Source organism: Gouania willdenowi, chromosome 24 (genome assembly GCF_900634775.1).
Source record: "Gouania willdenowi chromosome 24, fGouWil2.1, whole genome shotgun sequence".
NCBI lineage: Eukaryota > Metazoa > Chordata > Actinopteri > Blenniiformes > Gobiesocidae > Gouania > Gouania willdenowi.
In genome coordinates this window covers 17,155,044-17,180,169 of record NC_041066.1, presented here as the reverse complement: position 1 = coordinate 17,180,169, position 25,126 = coordinate 17,155,044, and the positions used below count along the sequence as shown (strand labels likewise).

The 25,126-nt window shown below is 36.4% G+C and overlaps 2 protein-coding genes across 3 annotated transcripts; both read right to left on the bottom strand.

Moving 5' to 3' along the window:
• Positions 1 to 683: 683 nt before the first annotated feature.
• rsph9 (radial spoke head component 9) lies at positions 684 to 5,410 on the bottom strand. Its single transcript, XM_028439974.1, has 5 exons — positions 4,917 to 5,410; positions 4,656 to 4,821; positions 2,711 to 2,840; positions 2,480 to 2,626; positions 684 to 936 (listed from the first exon to the last, which is right to left on the bottom strand). The coding sequence occupies exons 1-5, from the start codon at positions 5,141 to 5,143 to the stop codon at positions 776 to 778; spliced, it is 831 nt and encodes a 276-aa protein (XP_028295775.1). The 5' UTR covers positions 5,144 to 5,410; the 3' UTR covers positions 684 to 775.
• Positions 5,411 to 10,212: 4,802 nt separating this feature from the next.
• On the bottom strand, positions 10,213 to 25,003 carry tmem63a (transmembrane protein 63A). Of its 2 annotated transcripts, XM_028440024.1 has the most exons (24): positions 24,761 to 25,003; positions 24,411 to 24,535; positions 21,760 to 21,920; positions 21,338 to 21,417; positions 21,168 to 21,246; positions 20,032 to 20,069; positions 19,803 to 19,945; positions 19,662 to 19,710; positions 19,454 to 19,562; positions 18,820 to 18,890; positions 18,656 to 18,736; positions 17,747 to 17,858; positions 17,508 to 17,641; positions 16,356 to 16,505; positions 15,342 to 15,495; positions 15,152 to 15,258; positions 14,997 to 15,083; positions 13,578 to 13,643; positions 13,132 to 13,294; positions 12,801 to 12,906; positions 12,522 to 12,689; positions 11,729 to 11,844; positions 11,105 to 11,155; positions 10,213 to 10,801 (listed from the first exon to the last, which is right to left on the bottom strand). In XM_028440024.1, the coding sequence occupies exons 3-24, from the start codon at positions 21,916 to 21,918 to the stop codon at positions 10,637 to 10,639; spliced, it is 2,388 nt and encodes a 795-aa protein (XP_028295825.1). In that variant the 5' UTR covers positions 21,919 to 21,920; positions 24,411 to 24,535; positions 24,761 to 25,003; the 3' UTR covers positions 10,213 to 10,636. The 2 variants fall into 2 exon arrangements, with proteins under 2 accessions (XP_028295825.1, XP_028295824.1); XM_028440023.1 differs by lacking the exon at positions 24,411 to 24,535.
• Positions 25,004 to 25,126: the final 123 nt, after the last annotated feature.

Genomic DNA, 25,126 nt, shown 5'->3' with positions numbered 1-25,126 from the left:
GAAAGTGACCATCAACATGTGGTCATTTGAGCCATAAAACTCGTGGAAACACATTTCATGGCGACATTTCGGAGATATTCAGAGACCCGCCATCGTGCTACTGATTAAACTTCTAGTTAACGTCAAAACAAGAACTGTATTTGCAAAAGCGTTCAAAAAGACAAGAAGCGATGCTTTTGTTTTGATAAGAGAATGTTTCATTTTTAGCTTGAAGCCGGTCCGAGGACGATTTTACATTCTGAACACAGCTTATGTTTGTGGTTAAGGTGGGAGTGGTTGTAGAAAAATGGGATGAAATGATAAAAACCAGACTGCAGACACCTGAGAAAGTAACAATGATGTGATTTGCAGGATGACCTTGGCCTCTTGGTAATGCTGCGTTTAATATCTTGTTGTGTTTGTGTTAAATCAACAAAGGGCAGAATGAAGTAGATGAATTCCAGAAGCATTCTTTCTTTTCCTTATTTTTAGCTGTGAACTGTACCCCGTTCTTTGGGTGCTGGTTTCCTGTTTGGCCAGTGACCTTAAACACAGGCTGGCTCCATAGAACTTTGAAGATAACACCTCCTCGAGGTCCTTTAGAAGTACTCACTTCCTCTTGTTTTGGCTACAATAATCAACTCTACACCCTTAAATCTGCAAAAGACCAAGTATCGGCAGATCTGTAGTGAACTCTAGTAACACAGTTTGTCTTCACACAGTTTTATTAGTTTATTTTATGAGCTATTTCAGATTGTATTCTTTGATTATATCATTTGTTGCTTCTTTAAGGCTTTTACAACATGAAGGGAAGGTCCAGGTTCTTGTTGCCGTAGCCCATATAGATGTATCCATGCTGCTGCGTCATTGGCACATGGTAGAAAGTCAGGCCGAGCCACAGCAAGCTGCGAAGCACACACACCCTGCCGGCGCACTCCAACTGAAGACTCCACGATCCTAAACAGAAACACAGAGCACTCATAAACTGTTGATGTTAAATGCAGGAGGTTTCGTCCAGTTCCGTGAGCTGAATTCAGATCAAGGCCAGCTTGATCTCTGCACCCAGTTCACATGGTAGAAACAGCCAAAGAATACCCATAAAAAATAAATGGTCCAGTTTGTTTTTCTTTGCGTGATTCTGACTGTTGAAATGGAAAACAGCTTGAGTTGTCAATTCCCACAAACATTGGATCACACAAAGGAATGCTTGTACACAGACTAGTTATTTCTAGTATGTTTTGTATTCGTAGATTAGATGGAAATTAAAGTTTTTAGTAGTTTGCAGGAAGCGTTATCTGCTACAGGACAATAAGAGGACATTTAACTAGAGGGAAACAGCAGGGTTCCTTCAGAGGAAAGCACCTGTCTCATGAAACCGGAGAATTCTATCCCTTGTTTTTCTAAAGGTCTAGAAAAAAAAAAAAGCTCTCTTCTTTGGAAGCCTGTTTCCACCACTAAAAAAAACATGTCATAATTTAGAGTTAGTAAAGTCAAAATTATGAGATATAAAGTCATAATTTTGAGATATAAAGTAACTGAATTAGTAGTCAGAATTATGTGATTAAAAAGTCAGAATTGATATAAAAAGTAATTGTTCAAAATTATGAGATAAAGTCACAATTATGAGATACTTCAACACTAAAAAAACACTTGAAAAATCACTACAGCAAGTCATAATTGAGTTAGTAAAATCATAATTATGAGATACTTTAACACTAAAAATATCACTAGGCCAGGTCAACTTTAAGTTGGTAAAATCAAAATTATGAGTTAAAAAGTCATAATTATGAGATACTTTAACACAAAAAAATCACTACGGCAAGTCATAATTATGAGTTGGTAAAGTAAAAATTATGAGATAAAAATCAGGCTCATATTTATGACTTTTTTATCTCATATTTATGACTTTTTTATCTCATATTTATGACTACTAGCTCATAATTATGACTTTTCATCTCATAATTATGACTTTCATAATTATGACTTTTTATCTCATAATTATGACTTTACTAGCTCATAATGATGACTTTCCATGGTGATTTCTGTGTGTGGTGGAAACGGGCTTCCATACCCTTCTTTTGAGCAGAAGTGCGTATAGTATAGTTTGCTGTGGCGTGCAGTGCAGGAACAGATGCGTGCCGTCTGATGTCGTGATGACAACGCTGGTGGCTTGAGCCAAGTCAGAAAACACAAACACGTACACATGTGGGTGGGTGGGAGCTGCTTTAGCGCACATCTGTTGGATGTTTGGTTGTGGGTGTTTTCTCACGTATACATGTACACACACTCTGGTCTGGACTGAATCCCACTATTAACCATCAACAAACTCAGACATGACTTTGCATTACTCAACTCTCACTGTTTTCTGTTTTCAACTATTGCCTAATCTTTACCTCCTGGGTTTCACTTTGACCACATCAGAAAGCACAAACTCGGATAAAGTGTTGCATGAATTAAAATAGTGGACGATAAATAAATACTTGTAATGCAAAAGCTTCACCTTTAGGAATGTCATCACTTAGTACATCCAGGAAGTCAATGGCTGGGTTCAGCTCCCCCAACTCCAGGATGGACTTCTTCTTGAGGTTCTTTGGTTCACTGAAGTGCAGATAGTTGTCAAGTTTTATTGCCTCTGATTCAGAAAGACCTGAGGAAGAAATCCTAATCAGTGCAGATTCAGGTCACAAGTGACGAATGGATGTTTCCCACAACCTATAGTATGTAAATTTACCACTAAAGCTTGGATTGAGCTGGACGAGGCCGTGAGGGCGTTTGACGAAGGCACCTCGAGGCACCACGGACACTTCCTCATCAATCAGATGAACCGTCACAGCCAGGCGCATTTCCTCTGTGACTTTGGCCTGTAACCAAGAAAAAAATTTTTGCATTATGTTAAACCACTTGTGCCAAACTCAAGACCCAGGGGCCACACCAAGTGGGAAATGACCAGAATATATAAAAACTATAGAGATAAATCTATTCATGAGACACTAAATTTGTTTCATTCCACTTATTTACAATGGGATTCTTTAAAATGTGTGTAACTTATCACTGATTGATTCTATAATTATGCTCTAGAGTTGTTTTTATTTCATAGTATTCTGAGCAAAATGTTGTAGTCGCACAAAGGGGGTACTTGAATTCAGAAATTCAGCCCCCAGGAGGAAGTAAAAATGACAGAGAAAACATAAATCATTGTGTAAATTACCAACTAATTCAGTTGTACATATCTCAGTCAGTTCTAAAAGGGTCATTCCATGTCATTTCAACATGTGTCAAAAAATTCAAATTTTTTCTCACCAATTGCTCCGTGTTCATTCAACAAGCGCTGTAAATTTTTAGTTTGATCGGATGAACATATCTTGAGTAATGGCCAATTCAGTGCAGGGTTGTGTGTCAATTTTTGTGCATCATTTTTCTTCCATTTTCAGCTTCCAATATCTCAGGAATGACACCACATAGGAAACTGAACTTTTCTTAAAGTGAAGTCTGTCAATTTTGTCCCAGTAGTTATTACTCCGGTGAGGTGGAGAAATAAATGATAAATGGAAAATTATTAATTATTATTGGCATAAATACTATTAGCATTACCGTCACCACTACCAGCCCAACAGCGCCGGCCCAGAAGAACCACACCCCCTAACCCCTGGCCCCCAGGCCCTACTCCCGAGCACCGTTGCTCCAAACAAACCCCAGGCAACCCCAAGATTAAAAAAACACTGATTTATGGCTCCTGAATAGATTCATTTCAATAGCTTTTATAATTTTTAGTACCAGTAGTACTGCTTTAGGTTATATGTCTGAAGGGGTACAGACAGGGCCGGCCTTGACACTAGGCAACCCAGGTGGCCGCCTAGGGCGCCATCTGCTAGAAGGGCGTCAAATTGCTTATTAGAAATCTAAAAATAATTTGATGAAACCATAGATGCCTTTGTTGCTCGGAAGTCCAGATGTGTGAAGTTTTAAACAACATTGGAGATGTAAGTGATGGTTTAAGATTGCCTGCCCTTTATTTGCTGCTTACAAGCAATCTTTTGCGCATATTTATGCTATTTAATTGATTTTTTTTAAATGTACTTTACCTCTGTCATTGCATTGCCTTTCTGCATGTCGTAATTCTTGTTCCATTTTATTCACTTCTATTGTGTTGTTTGCACATTGTTTTGAATATTTTTGTGTCACTGACTAGTAAAACCAAACAGGAAAGTAGAAATGTCCTTGCACTGAAACTTTTGCATTTTATTTTTACTTTTGATTGCACTGTTTTGCATTGCTTTTGGATTTTGCACCATTTTATTTTTTTTTTATTTATTCAGTTTATTTCCGACATGGTTACATTCACTTTTTTTTTTTTTTTTTTGTACATGCCGAAAAAGGAGACGAGAGAAGCAGTTTGCTTTGTTGTTGCTCCCTCAGTTCATTTTTTCCTATATATGTATATATATATATGTATTCATTGTATTATTCACATTTCTAAAATAGGTTAAACCAATTTTTCAATGGTTTGTTGTGTCGCAGTAAGTTTATTTATTTTTATTTATTTGGGGGTGGGGTGGGGTGGGGGACGTCCACTCTTGCCTGGGGCACCAAATGACCTGAAGCCAGCCCTGGGTATACTGTAGGACTGTGGAAAGTTTGGGAACCACTGCTTGTAATCTTGTACTTGTAATACTTACAGCCATCACCTCCTCCGCCTGCTTTTCAGTCCCTGGCCTTTGTTGTGGATCGTGATCGTAAACAAACGATGGGTCGCCGATGAATCGTCCCTTGGCTGCTGTGGTCACGTGGTTGATGAGCGCGTCAGTGGCAGGAGGAAGCTGGAGCCAGTCTATGCAGTTGAAGCTGAAGGTGAAGGTGACATCTGGCGTTCAGACACAAATACACACACACAAACAGCAGCTGGAATAATACAGATATAAAATATAACACGTCCTTACCTATATAGAGACGTCCTGTCTTTTAGCTCATCTTCTCCTCTCCCCTGGGCAATAAAATAGTCCTCTTTCAATCCCATAATTTTGCCCCAAAACAGGACGCGCTTGAATTTGTAGTTTTTCCTCAGAATCACTAAGGAAGTCTGCAGGGCGGCTCTTTGCTCAGAGTTTAAAGTGTGTCCACTGCCTGCTACGAGCTCCAAAGAACAATATAACGTGTTGGCGTCCATTGTTTGATGGAAAAATGCGTTGTTTCCGGCTTTTTTTAATCGCTAAAAACCCGAACCAACGGCGAAACACAAGCTCATCAGCCGCTAATGCAGTCAACAATGTTTGTTGTCATGGCAACGACTTTTCGTAGCGGTAAGGGGTGGGGGCATTAAAAAAAATAAAATAAAAACATTCAGGATACAAATGCGTAATTATTAAACAAAAGTACAAACTTTAGCATTTAGAACATTAGTTTGTATCTAACAAAACATATTCTCCAACATGTATTTTAGCTACACATTACACCGGAAGTCAAATCCGTAAACCAGGAAGTGACCTCCCAACCATGGGTTTTTTTTTAATTTATTTTATTTTATTTTTCATTATTATTGCAAAACAAAATATACATAAACCAGTCAGGCAAATATTACACATTGCAATGTTTAGCATGAACAGACACATTAATTCAAGAATACAGACATATAAAATGAAAGGAAATGAAAATAAAACAAAATCTCAATAACGCAAAGAAAAATATATACACCGATAAATTCATGTGTCTGTATTTGTAGGCCTAAGTCATTTTGTAAACAGAAACTATACAGTACAAAACAACATAACAATTTATTCAAAAATACAACAATATTTCTTCTATATTTTTGAGCTTGTCCTGCTTTGTTGTTGTTATTTTTAACAGGTATAATAAGTGTGGTTAACCAGCCCATGTTCCCAATTCAACTCGATTATGGTTATTGAAGTCTATACTTGATTATCGATTAAATTTTTGATGTTCCATTTAGTGAGCTTCTGAACTATCACCTCACTGCACTTTCAATATTGTATGGTCTAATAATACTGTATATCAAAATGTAAATAATCGATCTTTGGAAATTTACGAATTGATTCATAATCGTAAATAGTGAAATCACAATTGAATTATCAATGTTTTTCCACCACTCCCAATGTTTTAAACTGAAATATACCTTCCAGACTCTGCTTAGCTTAACATGTGTTTGACCTGTGGAAGGAAACTAGACACTCTGAGAAATCTGTGCTGTGCAAACTTTAGGAAGAAAGACATGGGCTGGGCAATGTAATTGTATGTAATTAAAGACCGACCTGTGAGGCATTGACCACCAGCTATGTAGACAAATAAAAAAAAACACACAAGAAATGGGTCTTATGTACCTACAGGAAAAGATGCATACATGCACATGTGTCAAACTCATGGCTCGAGGGCCAAAACCCGGCCCTTCGGAACATCCAATTTGGCCCGCAGGAGAAAGTAAAAATGACAAGGAGAACATGATAAATGAAACTCAACAATATTTGCTGGGACTCACAGTTTTCCTGGTGTCTATGTCACATGCCGCAGTCCATTTTAAGGTTAAACAGTTGGAAAAAGTTTCAAATTCTTACAAAATCCTTCAATTTTCCTCGAATTATAACATATTTGCCTTAATTAAATAGAAATTGGTCACAAAATCTAGGAAATTCAAAGTGAAGATCCTGTTGGGACTGATATCTGTCAGTTAATGCTGGGATAGTGTCGGTTTATTACATATTTTGTATTTTATGCATACTAAGATATGTAAACTACGACACAATAACATTGAAATTACATGTTTTCCCACAAAAAAATCTGTGGCCCATTAGAGATCAAACTGCTCCGTATTTGGCCCCCGAACTAAAATGAGTTTAACACCCCTGCCTTAAGGCATATTTTTTTAATCATCCTGTCATTCATATTTTCCTATATTTACCAATCACTGGTAAGGAATTAATTTACATTTATTAGAAACAAATCGTTCGCCATAACTGATTTCAGGCAAAAGGCGACAAATGCAAGTAGGACATTTCATCACACACTTGTTGCAATTTTGACACACAGCACCACATCTTAAATGCAGGTTTGGTGTATGTCTATGTATTGTAATCTCACACTGCATTTTCAGGACTCCATGTGTTGGTATCAGTGGTGTCACCTGCCAGGCCGTCCATCCTTCTGGCTAATTTAGACCACCAGGAGAAAAGTGGGGTGGCTTATCTATGAAAACCTTTCACACATACAGACTATCACACTTAGGGTTTAGGACCTGGGATGGCACCTCATTAGAGTTGGCAGACAGTGATGGACACACACACACACACACACACACACACACACACACAGAGACACACACACACACGCACACCACTCCAGTTCTGAGTCCCCTGGAATGAAGCGGCCTGTTTCTGTCCTTGTCCTGCAGCTCTGGGAAACTCGCCTCCCGGGCGACCAGCGTTGCCATAGCACTAATCCTGACGGACAAAAGATAGGAACTCCACAGAGCATGATGCTGCCAAGGGCTCCCATTGGTCGAGGCGATCCCACGCGATTCAACGATTGGTCAGTCCCGTGTTTATATACAAATTGGTGCTGTCAGAGGTCACATCCATCGATCTTAGTGGTGACATGAAGGAAAGTTGACCCCCTAAACCTGAGAGCTTAAAAATGGGTTCAAGTCTTATTTGATACACACATACTTGCTCACACACACACACACACACACACACACAGGCTCTTTCTTAAGTTCACTGGTTTGCAAGGGACAGAAACAAGTGAATACTGAGCGAGGGAGTGAAGTGACTCTATAATGGCGTCTGTGGTAAACAAAAGCTCTGACGAAAACAATACCAAGAATGTGTTGAGGGCACTGGGTTCAGTGGTTTGCTCACCTATACAAAAGCAGAGTCATGGAGGTTTTGGATTAACCCTGGATAAATATTTTGATCCAGAAAGGGCCCACCATGAACGCCAATAGAACCTTAGGGGTCAAATCACTGCTTGGTGTGACCTGTGCTGCTTGAAAACATAGATCAGTATTATTATTTTTTTTAAAGCAAAGTCTTAAAAGTCTATGGGCTAGTTGGTATTGGTTTTATATTGTCATTGAACTCCCAGTCAGCCCCAGAATAGACTTTAAAGTTCTGCTGCTGGTGTATACATTTGTGAATGGGTTTTGGTCCAGAATCCATCAGTGAGATGAGAGTCAGGTATGAACCCAGCAGGTCTCTCAGATTAATAGACACAGGTCAGATAGTGGAGCACAGAGTTCACAGTAAACATGGTGATGCTGCTTTTAGTTGTTATGCTGTAAAGAATTGGAACAAACTGCCAGCAGAGCTGAAGTCAGCATCCAATGTGAAAATCTTTAAATTTAAGATAAAAGTTTTAGTTTTCTCTACTGCTTATGACTTAGAGTAGGGGTGTTAAACTCAAATACAGAGATTATAGGCAAGAAAATGAGTAATTTCATCAATAATAAGCACTACTTTGCATTCTACCTTTAAATGATAAGTAAAGTATTTAAGACACTGACAAATATCCAAGCAATAAGTGACATATATCATTCCCTGCGGGATCTTCACCTAAATTTACTTGATTTTCTGATAGATTTTAATCTAATTTGGGGACATTTTATGGAATAATGGGAGCAAAACTGAAGGATTTTGGAAAAAATTATATTTATTTCAACAATTGAGCTTTTAAAAACAATTGCCATCATGTGATATAAGCATGTTCATGTTTTTTTCTGTCGTTTATTTTTACTTGCTCCTGCAAGCCAAAATGGAAGACTTGGAGGGAGGTTTTTTTTATTTAAAATTTGCATTGCGTTGAAGACTTTCTATCACAACTTTTTTTTTTTCTTCCACGTTTACTTAGAAGTGCTGGGTTACGTTTGTGGTCCATTTATCAGTGAAACTGGACAGACTGCGTGTAGTATGTGTCTGGTAACTGGTGGGACATCATATACTTGATAATGATAGGTGTCAGGTGATAACGTAGGCAGGAACAACATATTGAATGCTTTTTAATGGCTTCTCTCAGCACTTGAGTGAGTTCCCTGACACTGTATGATGTTGCACAGCTCTTATATATATTAAATCAGTAAATATCTAAGCAATGCATCCATGCATTATAAGACCTTCAGACATGGAGACTGTGAGAAGTTCAAGGAGTAATAATGATTTATATGTGAGTTAGTATAGATAAAGAGGGATTAAATGGAATTTTGTGTGGCCAGTGTACCTCATTTGTGATTGTTGTTGGTTTCTCGATCACGTTTTAAAGTAATATTGTTTTTAAACTCTTAAACACTTTTTAATACAACTTCTATTAACCTGGATGTGTAAACTTTACACTACAAATGTAGTTTTCAGGAGTTTCCCCTCAACAGTTCTTAATTTGGTGGTTTGTTGGCCTCAGTTTTGACAGACAGTGGTGAGAAAGACAACATGGGAAGTAAGTGAGGAGGCCAACAAAAAGAACAGAAGACAAAATAGCGCTGAGTCAGGTGAGGGGGTGGAGCTTTAGTACGCGATCTGCAGGTTACCACAGTTGGTAGTTAATGGATCACGTCACGAGTGACGTGGCTCGAGGCCAAAACAGGAGACGCCACTGGATAAAGACTGTGGAGGCAAGTAATGTTACAGCTTTGTGTGTTTGGATGCCAGAATAGGAGGAATAACGTTAGTGGACGTAAATTAAAGTTTTATAGGATTCCAGCGGACACTCGTGCTCTGAAAAAACGAAGACAAGTGTGGTTTTCCCTCCATGCTAAGCCCCGCCCAGCAAAATGCCTCACAATGTTTACAAACAATTAAAGGGTCTATTAATCCTGAGTTAAAGATGCTCTCACCATAGCTCAACAGTGCCCCCTATTGTCAGCTAAAGCTCAATGCAATTATAGTTTCTGTGAGATTTGGGAGAGTTGGAGTTGAATGTAGTTTGTATTCTATGGAGGTAGATTCGTGTCTTTATTATTCAATCAACAAAAAAAGTAATAATTTCGATTAAAAAGTAATAATAAAAAAGTGCTCAAATGCAAAAAAAAAAAAAAAAAAAATTGAAACTGAAATAATTGCATTTGAACACGTTTTTAATTTGAATGAAAATGTTTTGTTTTTGACTGAAGTAAACTTTTTTTATGAAAAATGTTTTTTTCTATATATATATTGAATAATAAAGACACAAATCTACCTACATAGTATCCCTCCTTTGACCCAGTAATAATTACCGCTTTGAAAATAAACAGTCTGATACAAGCAGCTTGAAACCAAACATTGTATTTTTTTCATTTGTGGAAAATTACATAAAGCCCCGTAAACGTAACCGCATTAAAAATAAGAATTCTTTACTTGTTTAAAACATTTCTTTCTTTGACCTCATACAACCAAAATATCAGTAGGAACAAAGTGTTGAAAAAGTGGGAACTTTCGACTCATTTTAGTTCTTTTAAGGTGGTACAGCCACATCAGCAAATAAACCTCGTGTTGCTAGCTCTATTTTCCAGCATGCAGAAACTTATATCAAAAAATACATTTTGCATAAAAATAATATCACTAATAATTTTGCTTCCCATAGAAAACATGTAAACATAAATACACTTGTACTTTCATCTTAGATTAGATTGCATAGCTGAAAAAAGAAAACCGTTTAGCAGAAGCACTCGGAGATGAGATGCTTTGATTTAAGCATCAGACGAGTCTCCGTCCACAGCTGTGATGCTGCTGTTGGAGACAAAGTTGGAGCTGTTGACTGGGTTTTCCTCTGTCGACCCATAGGAAAGGTGATGTTTAGCTTCGTGAGTTGATCTGGCAGGTAATTTGGAAATGAGCACCGTGGGAAGGTAAACCTGGAACAATTCAAACAACAAAAGTGAAGAAAAATTAAAGCAGCAAACAAAAGTGACTGCTTCGTAATTGTTTCGGAATATTTTCTTAAATCCTCACTGCACAATGATAAAAAAAAAAAAATAAAAAAAAAAAAAAAAAAACTACAGTTATTCAGCACTTTGTTAATAAATAACAAAAGAAAGAATGATCAAAAGGGCTCATGAATGTACTGTAAACAGAGGTCAAGTTAAGTTCAGGCCTGTCTTACAATCTTTATTTATTGGAGTTTGTTGAAGTACAAGTACGTGTACACTTTACAGTACCATAGTGTCTTCTTCCTCCAGCTCGACTTGATCTTTGTCCTCCTCTTTGATCTGAAAGAGAACACAAACATGATGAGAGAATGGAAGAAAACCAAGTGGTTTTCAGAGGTGACAAAAGTTCTAGTCTTCAGAACGCAAGCAAAAGTATTGAAGTTGCTCCCTTACTCGAGTAAAAGGAAAAAAGTACATGCTACTAAATGTACTAAAGTAAAAAGTAAAACAAATGTCTTCATTAAAAACCAGCAAATTCCATATATTTTATTTTTAAGAACATGTAGAATACTGGTACATGGAAACAACTTACTGTAAATCTGTTACCTTTGAACACCTGGAGAATTTAGCACTTACAATAAATACAATATGTAAATATGTGTCAAGAAAAAAAATGCAAATGCTCAATAAAAGCCAGAGCAGCTTTGAGTTTAGCATTTTGAAGAACTTGTAAAAAAAAAAAAAGATGGACGGAGCTCAAGCCTACTGTATATCCCCCTTCCACTTTGTGGCAGGGGATAAAAAATACTCAACTAAAGTACAGATACCAGAAAAAACTACTTAAGTACAGTAACAAAGTATTTGTACTCCGTTACTTGTCGTTTTTTTTGTTGTTTTTATACAAAGGCTCACCTCATAGTTAAGTGGGCTGAGATATTTAAATTGGTTTAAGAAGGTGTAGCTGAGACAGATGAAAACAGTGAGGCACAAAACCACCAGCGTGAACAGAGAGGTTGGCGCCCAAAAACCTGCAACAACAAACACACAAAGGGAGATAACTTTTAACAGCTACCATTGGACCAATCGGGAAAGTTTACATTTTGCAACCAAATTCGGCCCTTTAGACTGAGCATCAAATTCGGCCCGCACGAGAAAGTAAAAATTATAGAAAAAAACGAGAAACATTTTGTAAATTACAAACTAATTCAATTATAGATATCTCAGCTCCTCCAAATACAAAAATTCAACTTTTTAACCTTACATTTTTTATAGAACTCTCAATTTTTTTCAAAATTTAGCAAATTTTCCTCAAATTTTTACACAAAATTCCCCCAAATTCCCAAAATTAGGTCAATTTAGGTCAAGATCCTGCAGGGACTGATATACTTACATACTTTATCATTTATATGTAATATTGAAATTCCTCTTTTCCCCACCTAAAATATGTGGCCCACTTACTGTAAGTTCAAACTGGTCTGTATTTGGCCCCTGAACTAAAATGAGTTTGATACCCCTGATCTACAATAACCCCTAGAAGTAAATGGTAATGTGTGCGTATGCATGTTATTGGCTGTCTGTGTGATCAGCATGTTCAGTATGTCTGCAAGTCTAAAGAACTAAAGCAGGAGATCTGTCATATATAACTGTTTTATATGTGCAATAATGGTATTTGATAATAATAATAATTTAAAAAAAATGTTCCTACCTGTTCTGAGCACAGAGAAGAAATAAAGCCAGATGAGACAGATGATGGGCGCCGCCAGAGCTTGATTGACAGCCCACAGGTGCACCTGACGATCGAGACGAGCAGAAAGGAAAGTGAAGACGAGGTTGTATCTGTCCACCAGGTGCTTCAGCAGCATGTACAGCAGACCTGAGGGAGTCAAACACAAAACCCAGGGTGTTTGTTGTAAAAGAATCCAGCCATTCTGGAGAAAACAGGTAGAATGGTGATTGATTGATTAAGTGCATGTTGCTTACTTACCAAAAGGAGTAATAATTGGACAAATGATGCTGTAGGCCATAATGACAGTGAACACACAAAGACTCCAACCATATGTGACTCCATATTCAAACTCAAAAGCTTGGTTCTGTAGCGAGAAAGATGAGATTGTTAATATCGGATTTATTACATAATTGTATTTAATAATAAATAAATAAATGTATTTGTGTTAAAAATGTATGTTTTCATTAATTTTTCCTAATATTTCACAAAGAAATAATAATACATAAATAACGTAATTGTATTAAGTCATCAAAGGTCATGAATGTGTTATTGGTGACAGGGCGGGCCCAGGTGAGAACTGCTCACAAACCTTTTTGACATATTTTCTTTCAGCAGCAGAGCGAGCACACATCATGCGTATGGTGTAAATAAGTAACCCAGGTAGTCGCAATAACTCCATACCAGAGCCTACCAGCGCTGCCGTGATCACGTAGTTAACAAAAAATGCTCCTTGGTCTGGTAAAAACACACACCTGGTGCAAGAAGGTAAGAAAAATAAGCAAAAATTATGGTTATAATCAAAATTTTACCATTGAAATACACAAATTAAGATAGATTAATTTGCGTTATTTAACTTATTACAAATAATTTAATGAATATTAGCAACAACAAAAAAGTTGAAATTTGTAATGGCAGAAATACCAATAAAAAAGACAATACCTGTAGTTTAAGCCATAAACATTAAATAGCAAATTATATAAAGTCGAAATAAAAGGTGACACTTTGAAAATAAATAATAAATAAAAAGCTACTTACTCAAATCGCAGTTTTCCTCCATTGAGAAACTCTTTATCAAACAGCCAGCGGAAAAACACAGCAAGACTAACACAGTAGCAAATACAAAACAGTTGGAAGTTTATTTACTGTTTTCCTGCATCTACATACGAATAAAGAACATGCATTTTTACTTAGGTCATTCCATGTCATTTCAACAGATTTTCATGACATCACACTCACTTCGGTCTAAAAAAATTCTGAATTTTTTTTCCCAATTGTTACATGATTGTTCAATAGGCACACTGTAAATATTTAGTTTGATTGGATAAATACTTGTCCAACTTAATGAGGGGGGTATGTGTCGATTTTCGTGCGTCCTTATTTTTATTCCATTTTCATCTTCCAATATCTCAGGAACGACACCACCTAAGAAAATTAAATGTGGTATAGTAATACAGCTCCACCTACTCTCTTAGAATAAACAAAAATAGCTGCTATACATCCTATCTGGTGGACATGCCTCAAATTTGTAATACAGCTTGCCGGGGTTTCGGGCTTGAACTTGTTTAGGTCTTGATCAACAAACAACTTTGCATATGCCTAAACTTTTTGTAATTTGACCAGCTTTGAGCTATTTACATAGACTGTTCAAATAACGAATAATTAGTCAGATATATGCATTGGTTGTTGTGTAACATTCTTTTGAAATCCAAAAAAATACTTTTTTTTTTTTGTGACTATTTTCATTGGCCCATAACTGCATGTGGGACTGTAAGAAAACGGATCTCTGTTTTAATTATAAATATAAGTATAAAGATTACTCTTTTCTTTTCTTTTATTTCAGTGATTTGTTTAACAGAGACAGTGTATATCAATAATCATACAGAACATATACCAGATTTAGCCAGAAGGCTATTTTTCATCTGTAGCCCTTGGACAGAATGTTCAAATGTCATCCTAAAAGAATAAAATTACAGGAAATATACAATAAAATACACAGTGAAAAATGGAACTAAATAATAACATATCACACTTCCATCTACATATATATCTAAAAATAAAATAGTATTTGATAATAGACAATCATCAGATATTAAAACATCCAAGTTTATAAAATAAAACACTGATATAAAATATGTTTTCTTCATTTTTATATATTTTATTTAATATAAAACATTTTTTTTAATTTGGGCATATCTCAAAAAGTATTCATATGATCAAACTGAAAATTTACAGTGTGCTTTTTGAATAATCACAGAACAATTGGTAAATATTTCTGAGTGCGAGTGTGTTGGCCATATTTTGAAATTACACTAATGAATGTTTGGCTGATGGTTGGTGGTAAATTAATTAGTAGTAGTGTTGAGCAAAAATAAAATTTATGTAAAATCATGCAATTCAATTGACTGTCATTTAGTAATTGACTATGTTCTGTGTTTTGCAGGAGCGTAAAACTACCTGGTGAGTCCTAACGAGGGAAGGATGAGCACCATGAAGAGAAGAAAAAAGTACAACTTGCGCATCATGCTCAGCTGCTCACGTGATCTGAAAACACGTACACACAGTGTGAGTGTTATTAGAATCTATTGTAGGTGCTTGTATGAGTGTGCTACCTGTTCCAGTGTCCCTCTCCGAGGGTTGAATAGTAAACTATTGTGGGCAGCAGAGCAGAGAAGGACCACAGCAGGAGGGTGGGGAAAAACTGACTGATGATGGGACTCTAGGGTAGAAAACAAAAACAGTGTTGACGTTTCAAAGCTCTGCACCAACATCACAGAGATTGACCGTGTGTGCGCGCCTCACATGAAGGTACTCAATGGGCTTGGTTACGTTGAACTTGTCCATGGTGTTGATGATGATGGTGGGAGTGGTGAGGAAGGTGAGAAGAAGTAAGATGAAGATGTTAATCGCCACGTAGCGAACATACCAGGAAATATCCGGAACTGACAGATTGGCCCTGAGACAACAAAAGAAAAGGAATGAAAAGGTTGAGTGTGAGCTCTTTGCATACAAATAAAGTGCACAGCAGCAATATTTTGGTTTTACAACTAAAGACAATCACAAGGTTTGAGGTAGATGATAAAATAATAATCTACCGGACAAAGCAGCTTTGTAGATATTTAAATGTAAAAATATCAATCTAAAAATAAAATGACTAAATATTGGCCCTCATCCTCTTTCGTAAATAACAGTATCATATGATAATGAAAATTGAATTTTGGCTGAGTCATCTAACGTCCTGTAAATTCTAAAATTTAAGAGAAAACAAAAGTCACATTTTCTAAATTTCCAACATTAACATTATTTTATTTGAATTACGTTATCAATAATAATTTATTTCATGGGTTTGTAATTTGTTTTTTTAATCATTCAATTTAATTTGCTTGTTTTTTTACATGTTAAATGCATATTTTAGTTAAAATCTATTTAGCATCTTGTTTTTTGTTCATCTGATTTATTTATTTTTCTTTTAGTATGCATTATTAATTATCATCAATATATTTTTTCAATTTGTCTTGAGTTGAAAATCAATTTTGTTCAATTTCAAAGTTTATATGCTATGAGGACCCTAGTCCACTTTCGTAGATTTGACTTTAATAGCAAAACTTTGACTTTTATCACAATATAGTATTTTGAGTTTGTTTTTAAAATTTCGACTTTAATCTAGACATTTCCACTTTATTCTTGATTTGCCCAAAATTATTTCCTCCATCAAAATTGGCCCTAATCCTCTCCCATAAACAACAGTATAATATGATAATGGCTGATTTTAATATTGACTTTTGGCTGAGTCATGTGATGTGCTGTAAACCTTACCAAAACACATTTTTGGGATGAGGTGCAAAGATCACTCGCCACTTGTTCACTTTCAGAGTTTTACTCATAGATGAAGACTGGCGCTTCCCGTCGCAGCAGCAGCAGCAGCTTGAGCCCCCACACTCCAGTGCATTGAAGTCTTTCAGAATGCTGCAGAGGGAAAATACCAGCTGTTAATGATACACATTAACCAAGGTTTGACACATAATTCCTCCATCAAAACCCATGTCTTGGAAATAAACCTGTGAGATATGCGTTTTATTGCCCTTTAGAACCATCCGGACACACTATAATGCTGCGTTCACATCGAATGTGTCTTCTGCGGCACCGAATGCATCTGCCGCACAAAACGTACCGCAGGGTCCGCAGGATCAAAAAATGTCCCCATCCGCTTCATACGCACATCTGAAGCGAAGCCCCGCCCACCAGCGACACATCCGATTCGGTGAGTTCCACTGCCTACTGAAGCGCCGAGCTGCACTCCTTTTTCTCCTCTCATAAACATAAACCACCAGTGAAAAAAGCCGGTGTGATTAGCGGCTAATGCTATCCTAGCTCAGTGCTGACTTACAAAGATGAAAACTACAGAGAGAACTTTTATCTGCTGCTACCACCTCCTCGCTGATTCTCCTCCACGCCAAATCCTTCCTAGTCCAGTCACGGCCGTGTCATACAGCTCCAGGTGGTCACACACAGCTTCTACTCCATGGCTGAATGGGTGAACAGGCCTGTGTCTGTGTTGACGGACTGACATCATCGTCAACAAAGACTCTGATTGGCTTTTGTCATCCGAAACAATCACAGGAATTCAATATTTTCAACTCTTGCGGATATGTGTAAAATCGGGAGCGCACTCGCACGGCCAACTTACTTGACGTGCGGATCGGACCGCACCGCCACATAGGAAAGATTTCGCATCTGGGACGCATCTATCCATTGACTTTGTATGTAATCTGGACATCCGGACGCATCCGGTGTGAACGCAGCATAAGGCAAAAAAACAACATGCAACTAACAGAAGGAAAAAGGAAAAAGAAGCTACAGGCACTGCAAAGAAGTGGGATGGTGGCTGTTTTTCTCAGTGGTCACAGTTACTTTTTTCAAAGTCAGCAAAGAGCTGATAGGAAAGGACACACTTAAATGGATACTCACTACTTGGCCATCGCCTCAGTTTGTAAGGTAACAAAGGCAATCCCCAGCGGGTGATTTGGCACATCCTCTACCTGTTCCCTCACCTTCTCTAACAGGTTTTTCTCTTTGGTACTGTAAAATTCAATGGCATCAACCTAGAAAACAAATATAGATCATTAGTTGTTTTATTTTAAGCTGTGGGAGCTCACTGACTCACTTTAGACTTAAACTGAGCATGAAATACTTTTATCCCTTCTCACCTTCTCACAGCTGCTGCAGCAACATAATTGACCACACAGTCGTGGATTCATCAACTCCTGCTCTCCAGTGTTCTTCAGCTTACACTCGTGTAGAATTTTTCCTGCACGAATCCTGGAGGGAAATACAATTCACATAACATAAACTCACCTTGTTGGTTACATTTATTTAATATGAATCTTTGGTAAACATCTCTCTGTACATTTTACTAATAACTAGAGCACTTTGAGAGTGCAGACCTCCACCAAGTAGCTCATTTCCACCCATATTGTGATTTTAAAAAGTACAACGTGCACTTCCCTACCACTAATACATTACCCATATGTGCTTGAAAAATCGTCCCAATAGTTGTGCTTACAGGGGGTTTTCGATAAAGGGCAAATTTTCAAAATGTAGAATAATTTTAATAATCTGGTAAATGTTTAGACCTTTAGAACTTTCAGTCAATTAATATTAACAGAAAAAAATGTTATCAAACAAAAAAAAAAAATGGCTATCATAATGAAAGCAGAAAAATATTGAACAATGTAAAAAAAATGTAATAATTTAATAGAAAAAAAATTCCAAGTTGCCAACTTTAAATTTTTTTTTATTTGATTTGAATTAGTTATAGTTTTAAATATATTTTGCATCTTGATTTTTGTTTTATCTGATTTTCTTTCCTTTTAGTATGCATTATTTATTATCATCTATATATTTTTTTTATATTTGTCTTGAGTTAAAAATCAATCTGGTTCAGAGCTTTAAGGGCTAAAAAAAGTTGAGTGCAACTGCTGAATTACATAACTGTCTTTTCTGCAGCAGGGAGCCATGACATATATCAATGTTGCACCACATTAAATTATAACTAGCTGGCTGCTATTGATATTCATGACTCAGTCACAACTTGTAGAAATGTAGAAACTTCTTACCGTTCCTTGTCCAGGTAAATGAGTCGTTTGACATCGTAGCCCAAAGTGACATCGCACACAGTACAGTTGGGGTACGCCTCGCTGTAGGATTTAAAGCATGCATAGAGGCATGGAGTTAAAAAAGAAAAAAAGTCCTCCAATCATAACTGGGTCATCTTACTTACGTGAAATGAGTTTTTACATCTTCTGTAGTTGCTGTTTTAGGAACTGAAGACACAAGCAATGTGTTCCTAGACTAGCGTGAGAAAACCAGCATAACCAGCACAGATTAGAAAACATTCGGCAACAAGATCTGATCTGTAGTGATTGGTACAGAAGAGGTAAAAAAACAAAACAACAAAAAAAAACAACAGATCCAGTAGTGGAAGAAAAAAAATATATATCACAATTATAGAACACTTTTTAAATAATATGGTTATCCTTTTTTTAGTCTAGATTTTTTTTTTTTTTGGTCTTAACTTTTTTTTTCTAGAGTGTTTTTTTTCTTTTTCATCTGAAAAAAAATAGGACTAAAAATAAATAAATAAATAAATAAATAAAAATAAAAAAAAAATCAAGACCAAAAAAAAGATTAAGAAAAAATAACAGCCAAAAAAAGATAACCATACGATTCAAAATGTGTTGTACAATTGTGGGTTTTTTTTAAAATTCCACTACTGGATCTGATTTTTTATTTTTCAGTGGCTCTGTTTTTTTTTTTTGTTTTTTTTCCAGTGTCAGTATTGAAAGCAAATCAATGGGAGTGGCCTCTAAAATGTTGCCACAGAAAGAACATTCAGCAAGTACAGTAAGTCTCACCGTCTCTCTGCGCATGCCTTTAATTTTTGACGTGTGGTGTCGCAGCACCACAACAGTCAGAATCAAGTAGAGAACTGCAAACACACTGTGTAGCCACAAAAGGTTGTCTCTAATAAGAAAGAAAAAGTGCAACATTCTTTGTTAGAAACCTACAAGAACTGCCATGCAGTATATCTCTTTTAATTTCAAACTCTTCTAAAGTAGTTACCCGTCTTGGAGATTTGCGATAGTTGTTTGTCCAAAAGGCAAATCATTTTCTGAAAGAAAAGCAACATGATTCTTTCAGAAAAGAAAAAATCTGTACATAAATAATGTCTAGTTTGCTTCCTGGGTGTAGTTGTGAACCCACTATACAGGTCTCCGGTCATGTTGACAGGCAGGATGACGGCGAGGGAAGCGATGGTGACAATCACCAGCAAGAAGATCAGATGGCGCTGAAAAGACAGGTAGTGAACGGCGTCCATGCCACACTTCGCCTTTATCTCGTCGTCACTGAAAGGCAGTAAAATAGATGTATATGTTCAATGAGCGCTAAAGCAGGCTGTGAAATATATAACAAAATAATTAATACAACTCACTCCAATCTGAAGATGTAGAGCAGCCAAGACCAGCATCTCTACAGAGAAAAAGATGAGATAAACATTAACAGAAGGCTACATTTAACTACACGGTTATTCTTTTAGAGTCGGTTACATTTATTGCAACTGAGGTGAAACACGAGAATGGATATCACTTTTTTTTTTTTAAATGTTACGTTTTAAATGAAATTGGGTTAGGGTTTGTGGTTCAACATGGCTGAATCTGACTGAGACTGAACACAGTATTATGATCCCTCAGCTGTCATTTAAGCATAAACACATTCTGAACAGATCTAAATTATTATTATTATTATTATTATTATTATTATTATTATTATTATTATTATTATTAATAAAACAAATTAAATAACATGAAATACATTTTTAAAAAGCCCACGTTATTCCTGACAGATGTGCTGCAGTAAAAGGTAATGTGATTAATTTTAGGTGAAACTGGCTGAAGACATAATAAACACAGACAAGGGACAACTTTTAGTCATTCTTAAGGCTTTTTTTTTTTTTTTAAGCATTCCTATCTTTAATTTATTTTAATGTGATATTTATTGCCTAAAGCATGCAGACTGTGGCCGATATAAATGTCATATCCATGTGTCCCCAGGATTTCTGTTGTGAAGTTTCTCACAGCGCACACAGGGGGGCAGACGTCACCTGCTCAGGAGCTGACCCTCTTCCACAAAGTGTTTAAATGCGCTTCTTTAATTTCAGTTTTTACACCATTAAAAAGCACATCTTTGTTATACTCCTCCTCAGATGTGAGGATGCCAATTTTCATCTTGGAAAAGCTTATTTTCTCGTTTTGACCTCAGTCGGCATGGCCTCCGAAACCGGAGGGTGTAACTAGTTAGTGACAATCGAATTCAGCCGCTGCATTTATCAACACCTGATCATTTATACGCTGGGATTGGTCACATACGAATGTTTAATGAATCACACGTTGGTCCTGTCGTACAACCAAATGTGCAATCAAATTTACACTCGTTTTCATGCAAGGTTGATAAATGAGGGCCAATGTGTTTACATCAATGTATTAATAATAACAGAACATGTTCCACTTATTTTCAATGCTCTATAAATATCTTAGTGAGTGAACACATCAAAACACGTCCCTCCCAAACCTTTTCATGCTCAGGTTCCTCCATGCTGGATCCTTCAGATGACATGTGGCCATAGTTACGGTGCACGGATTCAGTGTACCTGGAAAAACAAGACAAAGAGAACTTGATTTGATGTACAAAATTGATCAGCTCCCCCAATGAAAAGGAAACTGTGGAGACTGTGAACTCACCCAGTGTTGTCTGCAACAAGAGCTAAACGACCATAATCCCAGACTTTCTTCCTGATACACGAGAAAAGGATCAGCAGAAACTGTGGAGAATTCATCACAATTCAGGAATGATAGGAACGTTGGATACGATAATTGTTTTACAGTATTAAAATAGTGTGTTTATGCTCAGACTTCCTGTTGACCTTTGACAACATGTGCAGACAAAGTAAAAAACAAACTGAATAAATGAAATAATTAGGTACAGTTTCTAAATTGGCCAAAGTAATGATTGTAGTGATTGTGTGTGTGCATGCAGGTGTGTTTTGTCTGTTCACCCTGTAATGGACCCATAGTGACAAGACAAACCTCAGATCAGAAATATTACTAGAGTCATGTTCCCTTTGATTCTGCCCGTATCAGACACGGGAGGGACTGAAACGTACCACAAAGATGCAGAAATTGATCAGCAGGACGACTGGCACACCTCCAAAATCCAGTCCCGTGAGCACAGTGCTATGCTTTGGATCAAAACAGCTCGAGTTAGGGAAGGGAGTAATATTTTTGGCCACCAGGGGCCACTGTTCCTCCCACTGGGACGACATCTCTGTAGAGAAGGAAAGGAGTCAACTTAGAGCAAGGGGTTCTCAACTTCGAGGTTAGGACCCCATACGGGGTCCTGAGACACTGGGAGGGTGTTGCCAGATACCCTCAAGAAAATTAGAATATTTTTTTTAACAGTTTGAGCGCATTGTTGCTTATTTTTACCCTTTTTCTGCAACTACACCAAACTTGCAAACTTTTAAACTATTTTCATCACTTTTTTTGCCATATTTTTGACTCCTTTTAATGCATTTTTGCTACATTACTCCCATTTTTGCTACTTCTCCATCAAATTTCAAAGTCTTTTCCTCACATTTTTTCCACTTTCAAGACATTTTTGGCACTTACAAACCTTTTCCACCACTTGGCCTCAAATAAAGTAACAGTAAGTATAAAATCTATATATAAAAATATTTGACAACCTTTTTATAGTTGTACCAGGGGCAACAAAGTGGACTTTGTTTGCCATAATTTGAGAAAAACTGGACTTGGGTACAGTATTAATAGACTAAATTAGCAATAAGTAAAATATTGTCTTTATTAACATGAACTTTTATCATGTTTTTCACTACAGATTTGGATTTTATATTCTTTATTTTTCTATCTGTGAAACCAAAACGTACCATTAGCATGGCGCTGCGGTAGCTAGCTCAAACAACAGGTAGAAATGGTCTTAAAACCAGTAGAGGATGATTCTGTTTGCTTCTGGTGTGACGTGCTGAAGTCCAAGCTTGTGATTCTCATAAGCATGTGACAGGTGTAGATCAGCAAGTTAGACCTGAACAGGTATGAGTTCTTTACAACTGAGTAATAATAGATTTAGTTTACATAAAAAACAAATAATAGGGTCATTGTTATTTTTTTAAATGTATATATATATAATACAATAGCTAATATCACAGATTATTATATACTGTGATTTACAGAAACACACAAATAAATTGCCACATAGTCAATTATTTTCATCCATAATCTAATAATCTGGTGATAACTGGTTTACCAAATTCACTTTGGTGTTAACGTCTAAAACCACAATGTAAATGTTATTGGTATAACTTAATCAAGCTTTGTGTAATAAAACCCATTTTAAAAACTATAAAAATATGGTTCCAAAATACTTTAAACTACACAGAACATTACCTTAATTTAATGTATATGCCATGTGTTTACGTTCATGTTAGAATAATTGACTGAAGACACAAAGAAGCCTGTGAGTCACTGTAAGTGTGTTTGGCGGTGTTAATTAAATTGCTGAGAAAATTACATCACAGTTTTCATATAAGAGATTTTTCCACGCGACAAAACAAGACAACCTAATTTCTAAAAAATTAAAAATGAACGTACATGAATGTAAACTATATCAAAATGTATTGATATCTATATTAAAGAATAAAAACAGAATAATACAGGTTCACACGGTACTAAATCCAATCAGAAGTAAATTAGTTTTTTGGAAAACAAAACTGATTTTATTGTGTTGGAGAATAAATTCTTAATGTAATTTAGTCAGCTAAAACTAGACTGTAACTGAAAAAGTCCTGATGACTGCATTTTTACAATAACTAAGTTTTCTTTTACCCAAATGTCGATGACTAAAACGTAATCGAAATTTACTTTCAAAATTAAAACACTGTTGATTGGTCTGCGGTGGTCCACAAAGTACCTCCTCATCCTTAATAGATGGAGGAATCGAAGAATTGTGGATAAAGTGATTTATAAAAAAAAAATTAAATAAATTGGATAGAACTGAAGAGGAAATGCATTGTCCAATGATTATCACAGGAATTAATCGCAAGAAGAATAAGAAAAATCATGTACATTTTACAACACTCACTGTCTCATAGATTAAGGATAGTGGATAATGTGTTTCTGTATTTATTTACACCAGTGGTTCCCAGCCTTTTTTAGATTGTGACCCCATTTTGATATCACAAATTTCTTCATAATAAATCATCATTGTTATTCTGTGTTACAAACACTGAGTAGCCAGGATTAGCGACAAAATGCGCTAATTTTATTTTCATATATATATATATATATATATATATATATGAAAAAAGAAAAGTGAGAGAAAGTGAAAGTATACAATACAGTTGTTTAAGATTGTGTGTTATGTTTTAGTTTTGAAAAAAAATAAAATAATAATAATTAAGAAAAATGTGAATACATATTTTCAATCAGTAATTTTAATTATTTTGATCAATTACTAGACATTTCATGTGACCCCAATGGGGTCGCCTGGAATCTCAAGCAGTGACTTAAATCAGGAAGACTTCCACATGATGAAAATAGCTGAGTAACACACGTACTCCTTGTTTAAAATCCATTGTTGCCTTTATTTTTCTATTGATGTCATACGTCACATTTATAACTCTGGTGTTTTTAAACTTTACCAAAACGAAGCAAAAGTGTGGATTAGTGTTTACATGAGGAGGAAAAGTCTCGGTTACGACTGACGTCAGTTAAAGCTGAACATTTTTTAAAAAAGTCAAACCTTTTTTTTTTCTGCGCGTGTTCTCGTTTTCCCACAGGTCACGTGTACATAACAGACTCCTCGCGCCCCACCATTCCTGAGATAGACGTTGCACTGTCACGCGCGTGGACAAACCCACAAGTTCCCTAAAAAAAAAAACAACTTTAATTTCTACGAGTTAAAACGTCAAAAGTGTCAAAATATCAACCCCTAACACTCTGTACACAAACACGCGCACATAGCTGTGAACACAACTGTCAACAACACACTTTGGAGACTTCATAAGAAATAACTTTTAATGTCCAAGACTCCATACTATTGGATAAAGTTAAATAAGCTAAAGTACAGGAATAATGCAACAAGCTGCTTACCTTTACAGGCTGTTTCACTTTATAACGCCCGCTCCATTTTTTTGTTCTTCAGTGAGCAAAGCTTGGTTGCGTGTGTTTTTAAAAACACTTTGTAGTGATATAGTCCAGAAGTTCGGCTTTATTTTCTCTAAAGTGTAAAACTTCCGTGTGCAAAAATGACAAACAAATCCGGGATCTTGACAGCCACGGGGCTGTTTTACACCACGCATGCGCACAAGCTGCAGTATTGTGAACGCTGCACGCAGTGAGTTTATCGAGGAGGAGGAGGAGGAGGAGGAGGCAGTCAGCGTTCACTCCTTAAAACATAGACTGTAAGGATTCATTTACAGTCTGACAGCAATGATGAACTAAAGATATAAAAGCAGA